Source organism: Dunckerocampus dactyliophorus, chromosome 16, assembly GCF_027744805.1.
Source record: "Dunckerocampus dactyliophorus isolate RoL2022-P2 chromosome 16, RoL_Ddac_1.1, whole genome shotgun sequence".
NCBI lineage: Eukaryota > Metazoa > Chordata > Actinopteri > Syngnathiformes > Syngnathidae > Dunckerocampus > Dunckerocampus dactyliophorus.
In genome coordinates, this window is record NC_072834.1 from 11,704,190 (window position 1) to 11,718,548 (window position 14,359).

General features: G+C 40.2%; 1 protein-coding gene across 1 annotated transcript in view; it reads right to left on the minus strand.

The window, feature by feature from the left end:
- Positions 1 to 14,359, minus strand: part of nlgn3b (neuroligin 3b) — a 28,695-nt gene that overhangs the window by 12,105 nt on the left and 2,231 nt on the right. Inside the window, exons 2-3 of the mRNA XM_054755325.1 lie at positions 6,564 to 7,188; positions 1,927 to 1,986 (exon numbers count right to left, since the gene is read on the minus strand). Of these exons, the coding sequence (XP_054611300.1) occupies positions 1,927 to 1,986; positions 6,564 to 7,044 (541 nt within the window). The 5' untranslated portion in view covers positions 7,045 to 7,188. The remainder of the gene's footprint in view (positions 1 to 1,926; positions 1,987 to 6,563; positions 7,189 to 14,359) is intronic.

A 14,359-nucleotide genomic window follows, 5' to 3' on the forward strand; every position in this document is an offset into this window, starting at 1 on the left:
GCTGCGATAACACCAAAAAAAACAAAAAAAAAAACATGGTAAAATACACTCAGAGGCAAGTGTATGAATTAAACTCGCAGCAGGTCTTAAAGCAGCTATGACGCTCGTTACTTATGCTTTTAAAGTAGTCATTCCGGTACAGTGGTACCTCAGGTTCCATTCTAAATTTGTTCCAAAGGGTCTGAAACTGAAACGTATAAAAAGAGAAGCAATTTTTCCCATAGGAAAAAAACATCAATTCAATTAAAACAATTCCAGATACCCAAAGATCTTAAAAAATACATTTTATAGAGAATAATTATAGTTTCACATGCAGAAAACCTTGCAAAAATAATTATGAATGACAAATGGATGGAACTTATTGGAACTTTCTGTTCCAGCGTATCCTGGTGAGATGGAATTCAATAGTGTTTCTCACCTTCTTTATCAATTGTTGGCAACTTTCTTTAGCCCCATGGTGGGTTATTTAGCAGTCGCACTCACACAAAAAATGCACAGTGAGTCAGCAACGTGTAGGGAACTCGATTTTGTGGACTGATACGGTACCGGGCACACAGACTAGTTTGTTACGTGGAATATTGTATGACAACCGAGACGGTATATAAAAAACAGCGGCGGGTTATTTAGCAGTTCTACTCAATAACAAAGTGAGTCGGTGAGACGCAGGGTGCTTTGTTGGGCGCTCGATTTTGGGCAACAGACTAGCTTGTTACAAACTGAGTTAGTATGAAAACCAAAGCAATTTTTCCCATCCAAATCCAATTCGTTCCTTCCAGACACCCAAAAATATGAACAAAAAATACATAATAAAGAGAATAATTATACTTTTGCGTGCAGAAAAGATTGTGAAATAATTATAAATGATGAATAAATGGAAGTTATTGTTGATGCGGACAATAAGTACCGGTAGTAATAGCAGTTAGTAGTTCGTAATAGTGTTTCTCACCTTCTTTATCAAATCGCAGTGGCACTCGCAGCTTTTTGTAGCCCCATGGCGGGTTATTTAGCAGTTACACTCAACAAAAAAACTGTGGGTCAGCAACGCGTAGGGTGCTTTGTTCTGGAACTCGATACAGCACAGCGCAAACTGACTTGTTTGTTACGTGGAATATTGCGTGACAACCGTGTACAAAAAGCTGTGGCAAATTTTTGGCAAACATTTTTGACCAAAAACAAATCCCATGAGAACCGGGGCGTACAAAATACTGATATGACTTCAGCCTCAGCTGGGATGAATATGGAATTTGAGAGCTCAGCATCACATGGATGCACAAGCTTAAATGCGTGGCTTAAATGTGTGAAGACAACGGATTTGGGCAGGAAGGCACCACACTATGAAAGCATGAGTTATCTCCAAGTGTGTAAAAAATGGGTTATTTTTCTATTAAATGGTTTAGTGCACAGCATAAAACGGCCGGTGCTTCTCCTACACCACAAACAGTGCCATTTTTTCCCGCCATTCACACTTAAATTGTAGGCTACTTTTAACCCGATTCAACAGCAAATGATGCATATCTCTTTTTAATGACAATTAGAATAGCCATCCCAAGGTCTTTATGAAATTAGCATTACTGTCTCAAATTGTCTGCTATTGGCTGGCGACCTCAAGGCAGCTGGGATAGGCTCCTGCATACCCGTGACCCTAGAAAATGGATGGACGCCTCAAATTGTATTGTAAAATTGTTGGAGCCGATTTTATGTCATTTTCTGCTTTTGATGATACCTTAAATATTTGTCTTCTTTGTTTTTTCAAGCTGCTTTCAAGTGCCTCCCCTGAAGTCCCTGAGCACTCCTAAAAATGTGTTTTGAGCATGTGTGAAGCAAGATGATACAGCGTTATTTCAACTCAAGCAGAAATGAAATGAAGGTGAAACGAAAGTACTTCACACATCCAGATGAACAAGTATGCATCATACATAAAAATACCTTCCGATATATGAGTCTCAGTGTGGGAAAAAGATGCCCCCTTTTTCTTGTGTTGGCTCCCTGCAAATGACATGAAGGCAAAAGCAGAAGTATTGAATTAAAATATGCATGGGGGTGGGGAAGGGGCGGGGGGGGGGGGGGGGGGGGTCTCTGCTCCTCATTCAATATGTTGTACAATCAAGCAAACAAAGCAAACAAAAACATTCGTAAATAATGCACAAAAAGACAGCCCTAGCCCTTTCACTGTAATATGACATCATTATGTGGCCTGCAGGGGTGCACCCTGCCTCTCGTCCCAAGTCACCCGGGATAGGCTCCGGCATTACCCTCGTGTAGACAAGCGGCACAGAAAATAAACGGAATAACGAATGTCATCATTGCATAAACGCCAGTGATGTATACATGTTTGCACGGGGAATTATTGTTTAAATAATAAGAACGAGCTGGAGCTTGGGATGATTGGATTTGTATGTCACAGTGGGTGGTGTAATACACGCATACAATATTAGGTACACAAGCTAATGAGATCCAATACAAGGGTTGTATTGATGTATCCATCCAGCCATCTTCTATGCCCCTGATCCTCGCTGGGGAGGTATGATGGAGAGGTTCACCCTCGGGGCACATATAGACAAACAAGCATTCACACTCACATTCATACCTATGGACAATTTAGAGTCACCAATGAACCTAACATGCATGTTTTTGGAATGTGGGAGGAACCCGGAGTACCCGGAGAAAACCCACACACGCACGGGGAGAACATGCAAACTCCACAAACTGCAAACTGCCCAAACAGAGATTTGAACCCATTTGACTGTGTGGCCAACATGCTAACCACTAGGCCACCGTGCGGCTGTATTGATGTGTTATGGATGCAATTATTGAACAATAGGTTGTGGTTTGCAGCGGTGCAGAACTCTGCTGCATCATGCTGAGAAGTGTGTCTTATATTTTTGCCGTACTCAGCAAAATATGGGGTACACCGCCGCTCAGTACACAATAATAAGGATGACGATACAAATGTTAAAGTGTCAGAAGTGATCATCGCAGTGGTACCTTGGTTTTCGTTATTAATTCGCTCCAATAGGTGCGAAAATTGAGGCAACTTTTCCCATAGGAAAGCCAATTTATCTGTTCCAGACAGAAAAAATACATTTTATGGAAACTAATTCTAATTCTGCACGTAGAAAACAACGTGAAATAATTTTAAACGACGGATGAATGAAACCTACTGTTGATGTGGACTTCCCGTACATCCTGGTGGGCTTGAATTCAAAAGTGTTAAAATTTTATTAACAAAAAACGAATCATTTGAAAACTGAGGAGCATGAAAACCGAGGTCTGACTATAATGTGATTCCATACAGTCAAACCTTATACAAACCAGTTTTTGTTGTTTTGCCTTGGTTTTTGTGCACTCTGTCTGTTTTCATTCAAATTTATGGCCATGTTCTAATCTCGTGACATCTCCTTTACTTCAGAACCACTACTAATCGTTTAAAATACTGTGCCGCTCATGAGTCAGTGAGGAAATGGTGACTTTTTCTTTGTCAGGAGCCAATCACAAGTTAAAAGGCAACTCACGACAACCTTGTGTTCCCATCGGAAATCCCAGGAGGTCATTCATTACTCAATACAACAGTCTGACTCACGGTGTCATCTTAGAAAGAACGCTAAAATCATCACACGCCAACACGCAAAGGTAGGTAAGAAATATACAAGACCAATACGAGTTGAGAATAAAAAAAACAACTATTTTAACTTCTTCCCATCATGCATTGCTTCCCAGCAAAGCAGTTCATTATGAAATGCTTTGCTGTGTTAAGTTGCTGTGTGATGATTTTAGCGTTCTTTCTAAGATGACACCGATTGTTATAGTGAGTAATGACGTTTGCCCTGTACTATATCATTTCGTGTAATCGAGTGCCAACCAAAGTACTCGTTGCTGAGTGCGGCACTAAATAAACCACCATGGGGTGGCGGAACTTTGATGAAGAAGGTGAGAAAACACTTTTGAATTTGATCTCCCCAGGATGTAAGTTCCATCCATTCCTCATTTAGAATTATTTTTGCATTGTTTTCTGCAAGTAAAACTATTCTTATTCTCTATAAAAAGCATTTTTTGCTAATACTTTTGGGTATATAGAACAAATTAATTGAATTTACATAATTTTCTTTGGGAAAAATTTCCTCGGTTTTGTACGTTTGGGTTTTCCACGGACCTTTTTGAAAAGAACTTATAACAAATCCTGAGGTTCCGCTGTATTGGTCTATTGGTTCATCAGAGGATGTTATACAGTTTATCAGACAACTATGCGATAAAAGCAAGGAAAAGCCGCTAACAACATCATGTCATACCTGAGGGCATTTTGCACATACTATGAATACAAATGAGGGCAGGCCAATATCTTGTGTTCTTCTTTTGAACTATATATTATGCAAACATGCATTCAAGTGTTTAATTAAGCCGTGCTTCAGGTGAGGAGACCTTTAGTTAGCACTCAGACTGAGGGCCTCATTAAATGTGGACCGCACCATTTTGGACGGCTTCTTGTCAAGCATGCTGTTTGTGTGCTGTTGCTAGGCTACCACAGCTCCCACAAAGCTGCGTTTCATATGTAAGCTCAACGAAATGCAGAGTTTACGTATATTTGTCAGCACTAGGACTACAAAAAAGTCCAGTATTATTATAATATTGTTTAGATTCAGGGCATAATGTACATACATAATATTCCCTGGCTGCCTTATTTCACATCTCCACTCCATGTAAAACCAGGACGGATTCAGCAAGAGACAAAAGTTGACTTCTCTACCTCACTAATTGGCCCCCAATAGACGCCTTGTCTCAACAAGGATGGGGTTCCATAAAATACAAAAGAGAATGTAAGGTGAATGCAATTTTTAATTTGCAAAGAAAAGCCCAAAGTCATTTCCCTCCCGAGTTTGAGGCCCAGTGGTGAAAGACAACATCGTACACCTGCACCAGGATTACTACCTAATGCATGATCACATTATCCATCCATCCATGCCGCTATGCCGCTTCTCCTCATTAGGGTCGAGGGGGTATGATGGAGCCTATCCAAACTGACTTCAGGCGACAGGTGGGGTACACCCAGGACTGATCACATTATCATTTCCTTTAATACTTATAATCTAATCTAATCTAATGTGCTGCAGATAGCATACCTGCAGCACAGTAATAAGTGGCGCGAGATACTGTATGCTCCATGAGCCCGGTTTATAATTTCATATCTGCACTTGGTTCTTATACGGATGTTTGTGCCACATAGAAATGTGTAGCTTTCTAAATCGTATCGTTGCCAGCATTATTTTATTAGATTGCTATTGGTGAATTTATTAACACTAACCTGTTTTGGTTGTTGATAGTAGGAGAACATGATGTTTTAGCTGACTTGTATTTCGACCCAAAATGTTAAAAATAAATATGGCAGTTTTTCTATAAATGACCTTGCATATTGCAGTATTTGTGTTGTCTAAAAGAAGCATAACGTCTTCATTCTTACACAAAATTTGAGCTGACATTAGTTTGATGGAGGAGCACAGGTAACAAAGTGCTGGACAAGCAAGTCTATTTTCATTATTTGGGTGATGTTTGGCCCCAGATGAAAAGATGTGGTGGGCTCAGCTGACCACCTATTGGGGACCGAGAATATACCATATCATAAACCAGAAAAAAACATGTACTGACAACCTTTGGACACACTTTTTTTTCAAAATCGTTTTGAAATTGTGGCTAAAAACGTATTGTTGCTGAACTCACCATGAGACTTGTTCTGTGCTGGCACACCGTGTTATTTTGCACTACCTCAAATTCAAGCTGCACTTTAATGTCTTTTCAGGAAGGGACGGTGTGCAACGGGCTCAAAAGCAAAGGCTCTGCGTGTTACCTGGGGCGCAGCTTACATGCTCGGAGCAGGAAGAGGGCGGGACAGACATAATGCTTGCCACACGTTCAAAAGTTAGCGCTCTCTAAACCGTTGCAAACAGTCTTTTTACATATCGAATTGAAATAAATTAATGGAATTTATTAAATAAATAAGATGATATTCCACAATTTGGTTCGCTGCGTGTCACTGAGGGTCATGGTGGGTCCCGCAGCCAAACCAGTTGAGAACCACTGTCAAAAACAACTGTAGGATTCCTGGTAAAATACATTGTGTTCTTCTACAACCGTGCATTTCTAGTTATGTATCTTGTATCTAATTATGTAAACGCTCTTAATGTTGTGGCCGGTCAGTACAGTATATGATACGCTTATTGAAAATTCCGTACAGATGAAGCAGACTAATACCTAAACCTTACTTTATGTCAGCAATACTCCACTTAATGGGGCCGAGAGGGAAAGTAATCTTATACTGTAGTTTCCTAATTGGTCATACACCCTATGGCACAGAGGCAAAACCTTACTAAAAGTATCTGTTTAATGACTTGATCAGTCAAAACTAATGTTTTTGTATTTTGTAGGACCCTTGTCAGTCACAGGCCCCTGTCATCACCTCCCATCCCCCTTAGGGTGCCTCAAGATGCACATGCATGAACACACATTCATCAAAAGTCATCAACAGTCATCAAAAACAAGCCGCAATCAGTGGATCATTCTGCACATCAACTCACCGTCCTCCGTCGGAGCGTAGATGTTTAGATATAAACAGTCCTCGCTCTGATCTTGAATGTACGAGGCGACTGTGTCCAGGTTGTAGGTGAACCATATGGGCATCATTATCTCTGGCACAGTGCTGTGGATGTTCTGGGGACACACTGGCATGAAGTGGGTGGCATTCTTGATACCCGACCAAGAGGAGGGCTGATCTGGGGGCATGAAACGCTTTTCTCCCACCGGAGGTGCGGCGTAGGGGACCCCCAGATACTGGTCCACGGGCCTGAGCACTTCACTGGGCACGGGGACCCTCAGACCTCTCAGTTTCCCAAACTGGGTGGTGACCGTCGGGTAGAACTTTTGGCTTGTAGCCTTGGTAAATGACCAGCATGAGCATAATATCCACCAGAGAAGAGCACAGTGGGTGATGGTAACAGTCCTTTGCTGGTGTAGCAGGTGCGCAGGCAACAGATGGTCTTTAAACGTAGCCAGCCACATGGTGTGTGTGTGTGTGTGTGTGTGTGTGTGTGTGTCACTGGCTTGTCCGCTCGGGCCCTTTGCACTGAGCTCGTCACACAGACATCCCTCACTCTGCCACGAATGGACCACCAGCTTCTTGCTTTCAGTGCAGAATGCACCGATCTGAAAAGAAAACGGTTGGAAAATATTTATGAAGTCCGAAGTACAGCATTTCTTTTGATCAAAGGAGTTGTAGCAGTGATGTACTGGCGTCAAACATGTACACTATTACATCGTGAGTAGTTCAGTTCCAGCAACAGTATATCACTTTAAAATACGAGGTACAGCGCGTGATTGCTATACCTGCATCTAATAATGATTAAAAAAAAAAAACATTCTTAATAATTCCTCCCAGGAGAAAGTCTAGTGCAGGGGTGTCCAAACCTTTCCACCGATAGCCGCATACAGAAAAATCAAAGGATGTGAGGGCCTCCATCCATTTTCTATGTCGCTTGTCCTTACTAGGGTCGCGGGCTAGCTGACTTTAGGCTGGGGTCCTGGAATGGACACCAGCCAATCGCACGGTTTACCAAATCATGCCAGGTTATTCTTTGCCCTAGAAAGTACAGTGACTTTCACAATACGGCCTTTTGGCATCCAATCAATATACGTCATTCCAAGCCTTCCAAAGAATCATGGCTTGCCATTTGTTGGTGCAGCACATTATTGATGGACTAAATAATGTTACAAAACATTTTTCTGTAAAAGCCGGCGACGAAGACAATTCCTTATTTCTCTCTATCTCTGTTGTTTTAAATGCCACAGATATGTCTCGGTTATCGTGTGTGCCTAACAAAACTGGTCCGTTTAACCGCGGATCATTCCGCGGTGTCGAGTGCCCCAAAAAAGTCTCAAGAAGCGTCAAACTCGTTTTCACCGTGGGCCACATCGCAGTTATGGTTATGCTCAGAGGGCCACTTTGTATAATTCTATTTCAGAATTTTGTTAATTAATTATTACATTAATTTTTCATTAATAATAAAAAAATAAGTCACTTTAAATTGGATTTGACAACAAAAAATATAAGGTTTTCTGTCAATATTGACAACAAATACATTTAGCAAGAAAGATTGTCTTTCTATAAAAATACTTTTTAAAGTTGTTTTTGTTAGTAATATTAATTTAGTTTGTACTTTAATATATTATTTTATTATTTATTGTCAATGTAATGGTAAATTCAATTATTGTGAAAATGTTTTAAATATATAAAAATTTATACTATTTAAATACATTTATTTTAAATAAAAACTAAATAAAAATATAAAAATATAAATAAATAAAATAAATAATAAATATAAATAAAATAAATAAAGCATACATATAAAAATACAAAAATATAAATATAACTTTACAATAGTATAAAAGCGTAAAAAAAGTAAAGACAAAATTAATATTAATAACAAAATTACAATATATATACAAATATATTTTTTAAAATATTAAAATAAGTGTCCTTTTGACATGCATTATTTCAAGGCTTTCGCGGGCCACATAAAATTATATGGCGGGCCAAATCCGGCCCCCGGGCCTTGAGTTTGACACCTGTGCTATAGACAGATGCTGGCCAGGGACTCCTTTAATCATCTTTATTATGTGTGTGTGTGTGTGTGTGGGGGGGGGTTCATAGAATGCACACAGAACAATTAACAAGCAATGTGTGCCCTGTGCTGATGGGGCGTTCAAGCGCACTGCGTATTTCTGAGTGTTAGAGAAAACGCTTTCAGACAGTCTGTGCTCTTTTAATTGAATATGGCTGTAAAAAGGTGCCATAACGTTGATAAACAAGGTGAGAAACACACAGCAAAGTACGAAGGTACTTCTTTTTGTTTCTTTGCCTTTGTGGATATTTTATTCCGGCCAGTTTTGCTAAGCCACCGTGTTTGTCGAGTACTTTATGTCCTTCAAGACGCCATTCTGCTCAGCTCGTCGCTTCGCCCTTGTGGTTTTTGTTTGTATTTTCTAGTCATGCTTGTCGTGGTGCTTGGGTATTATTCAATTTTTTCTCATGCACTGTAGTTTTGCAATTATTGTATTTTCAATAACGACCGCACACTTTTTCTCAGCCATCGCCTCACCCTCTGCTTCTGGGGTCCAAATACACACAGAACCCTTACAAACATATCTGAAAAAGGTGTGCAGAGATGTACATATAATGTCAGCATTCTCCATCTTGCAAACACATTGAAATGCATGGAGGACAAACGGTTTGAAAAGAATAAATATATGACTAAAAATGCACATAACACTGTATCTAGATTTCAATATTTGAGTAGAGGAGGAATGCGAAAAAGAGCCATCTGTTGTGATGCTGCAGTGATGCTGTGAAAGCGTATAGATAAAAGGTGTGAAACACCGCTTGTCTCTTATGTGAAAGAAAAATTCCACCAAAACACATTTAAAGTGAAAGAAGATTAAAACATCTTCACCCGAGAGGAGCTCTCTGATTGACGTTTATCTCGAAGACATCCAAATCTCTCAAATCACGTTAAGTAATGTTTGTGCTTCACATGGAAGCGACCCTGTCAGGAGCAGGATTTTGGAAAAGCATCACCGGAAGTGTTGAAACAATCCCAGAACAAACATGTGTGATGAGCTAACTGAAGCACCAACACACACACACACACACCCTCTTAGAGCTGAATCATTTCAGGTTAATTAAAAGGCTTGGTGGGGGGGCTTACAAGCCGTAAAAGTCTATTGGAGCCCTTTAAGTTCAATACTAAAAGCTCTGACAGCTGGAAATTGGGGATGGGCAACAGCGACTGTGGGGAAAGTTAACATTCAAATCAATGATTCATAGTTATTTTTTACTTTACGGAATGGGAGGGTCTGTATTTGGGACTTCCTGTTTATACTGTAGTGAAAGTCTGCGTGGATGTAGCTCAGCTTCCCATAAATTTGTTTTATGAACACATAACGCGAATAATTTCAGCTTTACATGCAGAAAACAATGCAAAATAATTACAAAAAAAACGATTGAATGGAACTTATTGTTGACGCGGACGTCCCGTAGATCCTGGCGAGATGTTTCTCACCTTTATGGAATTGCTGGCTCTTGCAACTTTATTTGGCCCCATGGCGGGTTATTTAGCAGTCACAGTCAGCAAAAGTGGCGGCGTTTTGCTTTGGGGCACTCAATTTTGCAAAGCAATACTGCGCAGGACTAGTTTGCTACATACAATATTGACACCAAACCTTTAAAAATGATAGAAAATATTCAACAAAAATCATTCGGGCGCATGACAACTGAGGTTTGACTGTACTTCTTTACAATCAATGGATCGATTGTTATGAACATTTCTACTGGAAACCCAACATTTCCACATAATTTCCATTAGTGTTTTTGTAGTAACAGGAAATATGACAAACCCTTTTTGGCTTTTTTTTTGTCATGCCACCACAGAATGGTACTAGCAATGGCAAAGACGGAATATGTGACAATAACCACAGAACTGGAAATGGATAGACTTTTGCTGATCAGTACAATAGCAACACAACACAACACATTATGCAATTATCCTATTTCACTCTCTGTATGACCAAAAGCTCCAAAAATCCCATAACCCGATAATTTGACCGCTTCAGTAGTTGGCTATCAACACATACATGGCGTGGATGCTTCACTGCTCTCCATTTTGTTGCATTTTGCTGGTTTCAGTTTCAAGTTCAGTCTGTACAGTACCGATAAATAAATAGATATTATCAGTTTCTCAGTAGTATTTCTGTCCCCCAGTGGGAGCATGACAGAAAATGAGAACCACTGGTTTATTTCGAGGTAAAACTGCATCTTAGTTATACTACATACAGCCTGTGGTACTGTGTCACTGTAGCAGATGGTCCCCAGCAACGTCAAATCGGGTGTGTACAACTGTTTTCATCAAAATACAATCATTTTAAGCTTCTGGTACGATAATTTATCATTTCCCATCTGGCAACGCTGTACCAAGTAGATGACATGTTGAGCTTTGGTTTACATAAACAGTTCATACTGCCTCATGCGGACAGACACGCCATAATGAGTCAATCCAGCAGTACCTATAAAACGCCACAAAGGTTACAGTATTGCGCTGCACACACCTTCCTATTCCCGGTCAGTCATCTTCAAAGTGTATGTAGTTTTGCTGCATTTTACGTTTATTTTACACTGGTTAACTCAGGGGTCTTCAACTCTCACGACGATTAAAGCTACTTTGACAAAAAGAAAGGAGAGGTGAGCTATTTGTGTTTTATTTATATGACTGGTAACATTTAAACTGTGGTTCATTTACAAAGCAGACCTCCACTCAAACAGTGTGGCCATTGTCTTTACGCTATTTTGTGGTTATTTGCCATTAAATAGAGGCAGAATGTCTCAACAGTTATAAAAAATACTAATAAATTAAAAAAAAACCTATATAATAATAATAATAATGTCCGATCAGATTTTTTTTTATAGCCTTGCCAATCCGATCCAATAAAAGCACATCCAACTAAAGATAAAATTGGAAAAAATGGCCGTGCAAAATACTTTTAGGGTGGGACTAATCATCTGACATGGTCATAGATCAATTTGTAGTGTCATTTAGAATATGTGACCTTTTTTTTTAACAAACCCTTCAACGCAATAGTAATATATTGACAGTCCCTAGTATAAACAACCAGCGTTAAGAGCAGCACTTCCCCTGCACGCTCCCCGCAACAGGACACAGCAGTCCAGGCACAGTGAGGGGGAACTACCACTGTATCTACGGAGCTGTATATCCAACTCCCAACGTGAAGCTAACTTCACCACGGTACACCACGGACATGTCTGCATGGTGGTGTTGCGCAACTGAATCGGCCTGATCTCATTTCAAAATACAGCGGATTGGCAGCCGATCTCAATCCTGTATTGTATATAAAATCAGCTCACGAGCTAATGGTAGCTCACAAGCTACCTGTTGGAGACCCCTGGGTTAATTTCTCTTTCTCCTCCCATTTAAGGATATTACTTTAAACATTGCCTGTCCAGTTAATAAGGTTTCATGACGGTGACAGTTTGAGCCTGGAACAAATGAATTCACTTTGCATTATTTCCTATGGGAAATTTGTTTTATTGACTTGGAAGTCAACCAGCAACACAGAATAGATTGTGTTCGACTTTGGAGGTGCCGCTGTTTCACGGACAAACAAAATGTTCTCCTTCCATGACATCATTGTAATCAGAAGAGTTCCCCATCTTAAAATCCTGATGGTCCGTGGTTGCAAGCGAGCGCACTTTGCCCATCATCGACTTCTCACCGGCTTGTCAATGAACATGGAAAAAACAAGCTTGTTAACCTAATCAAATTTATTGACGAGTGCTGCCTCCAGCATTGTGAAAGACTGCCGCTGAGAAGCAGCTCTCTTTCCAACCGCTAAACCTATTTAAGATTAAGACAGGAGACAATTTGTGCCGCCCGAGGAACTAATTAGCTAAAGACGAGCTCGCTTCTTCCCCTGCTAGTACACAAATAAAGGCATGCGGCACCTAACTTTTTATAACGCTCATCACTTTGTTGGTTTCATAGAATGAGACAAGTCGTGTAAAATCACAAGGGTTCAACGACGGCCGACTGTTCATCTCTGCCTGAGGCCTGCTTTGTTGGCATGAATTAAGATGTATGATCGTACCCCGTAGCCAAAAAGGATTTTTCCATACTGTAGCTTTTCACAGGACATTCCGAGATGAAAGATGATTTTTGTGCGGATCACGGTGCATCTCGCACATACTCATTAGGAGGTGAAAGAAATCCTGAAATTAAAGGTGCTGCCTGTGTTGGTTAGGTACTGCAATGTGGTTAGGGTTGGCATTATACTGTAAGCCCATTCTCTTCCTGCTCCGATATTGCAAGTCATGCCCCGCGTAACACACACGCATGCACATTAGTTATGTTGGTTGACAGCCAATAATAGCCGTTTGGTGAAGTTTAGCTACTAACGTATCATATCTGCAGAATCAATCAAAATTGTCAGACGCTGCCCTGTGTACGTGCACGCGCTGCGGACATGTTCGTGTATACCAGAAAGCGCTGAATGACAGCCATGAATGCCAAGCGTCTTTTTCGGCCCGCACAACATTTTTTATACAGTTTAACTTCCAACTGTGACATGTTTATTTCATGTAGAGACACTCGATATTGGCTTCACTCTCCCATGGTTTTCAAAAAACATATTAATTAATAAATCATGCAGTTATGTGGTTGAAAACGGCCGATTAGTAGTAAGAAAATATGCATACTGAAGCTTTTTTTTTGCCTCAATTAAGCATTTTCAAAAATAATAAATGAACCAAAATACAAATGAGGCATTCAAAGACGCTGTAGTATTCTACACTGGCCACTAGGTGTCAGTAATGTTACTGTAATGTTCGGTGAGACACACAAGGACCACTATACTACAGGGCCCTATGATTTCTGTGTTAATGGAATCATAATTGGCCAATAAAAACTTTAATTTATTAAGCACGTAATCTCATGGAAAGTGACATAAAGTGAATGAAATGTCATCATCGTGAGGAGAAAGAACGTTCGTATTTCCCCGGCGGACCGCTCAATCGTGGTGGAATCTCATCGCGAACAGTAACCCACCCCCTTCCGAACTAAACACGTCAAAACAGCAGCGAAAAGCATTGGAAACTCCTCTCTCATGCAGCGTGAATGGAAGCTAGCGGGGTTAGCTTAGTTTAACAGAGCATGCTAGCGCTGCCGTGTTTACACCGTGTGGTGTTTTGCCGCTTGAACGGAAGCGAGCGTTTTAGAATGCGTGCTAACGACATGCAGGTTCCTAGTTAAAAAGACGAGAGGCACGTTTGTTCTTGCACCCAGCTCGCCTTAACGGTCAAGACACATTCTCAACAGACACAATACACTTCCGGCTTCCAAAATAAGAGCACTGTTTGCTGTTTGCAATACACTGTTTGTCATCCATTTCTCAAATTGGCCAATGGTGTATTCCATCAATATATGTATGGATTTTTGCATTTAATTAATGGACATTGTATTCACCAACCCAAAAAGACACTTTATGCTGGTAAAATACGTGTAAAACGTAAGAAACTGAACAAATTACAACTGAATTTGGGAAAAAATAAAAAACAGATTCGTCTTCATCAACTCACAAATAGTCCAATTAAATAACGCTGGCGACTACACAATTTAGAAAGTTGCACATTTCCAAAGGGCACAAACATCTGTAGAAGAACAACGTGCAAAGTATAAAACTCTGGACGAATACAATCAGTGAAATTCCGCGCATGAATGCAGCATGAATGAAACATATTTGATTACAAGTACAG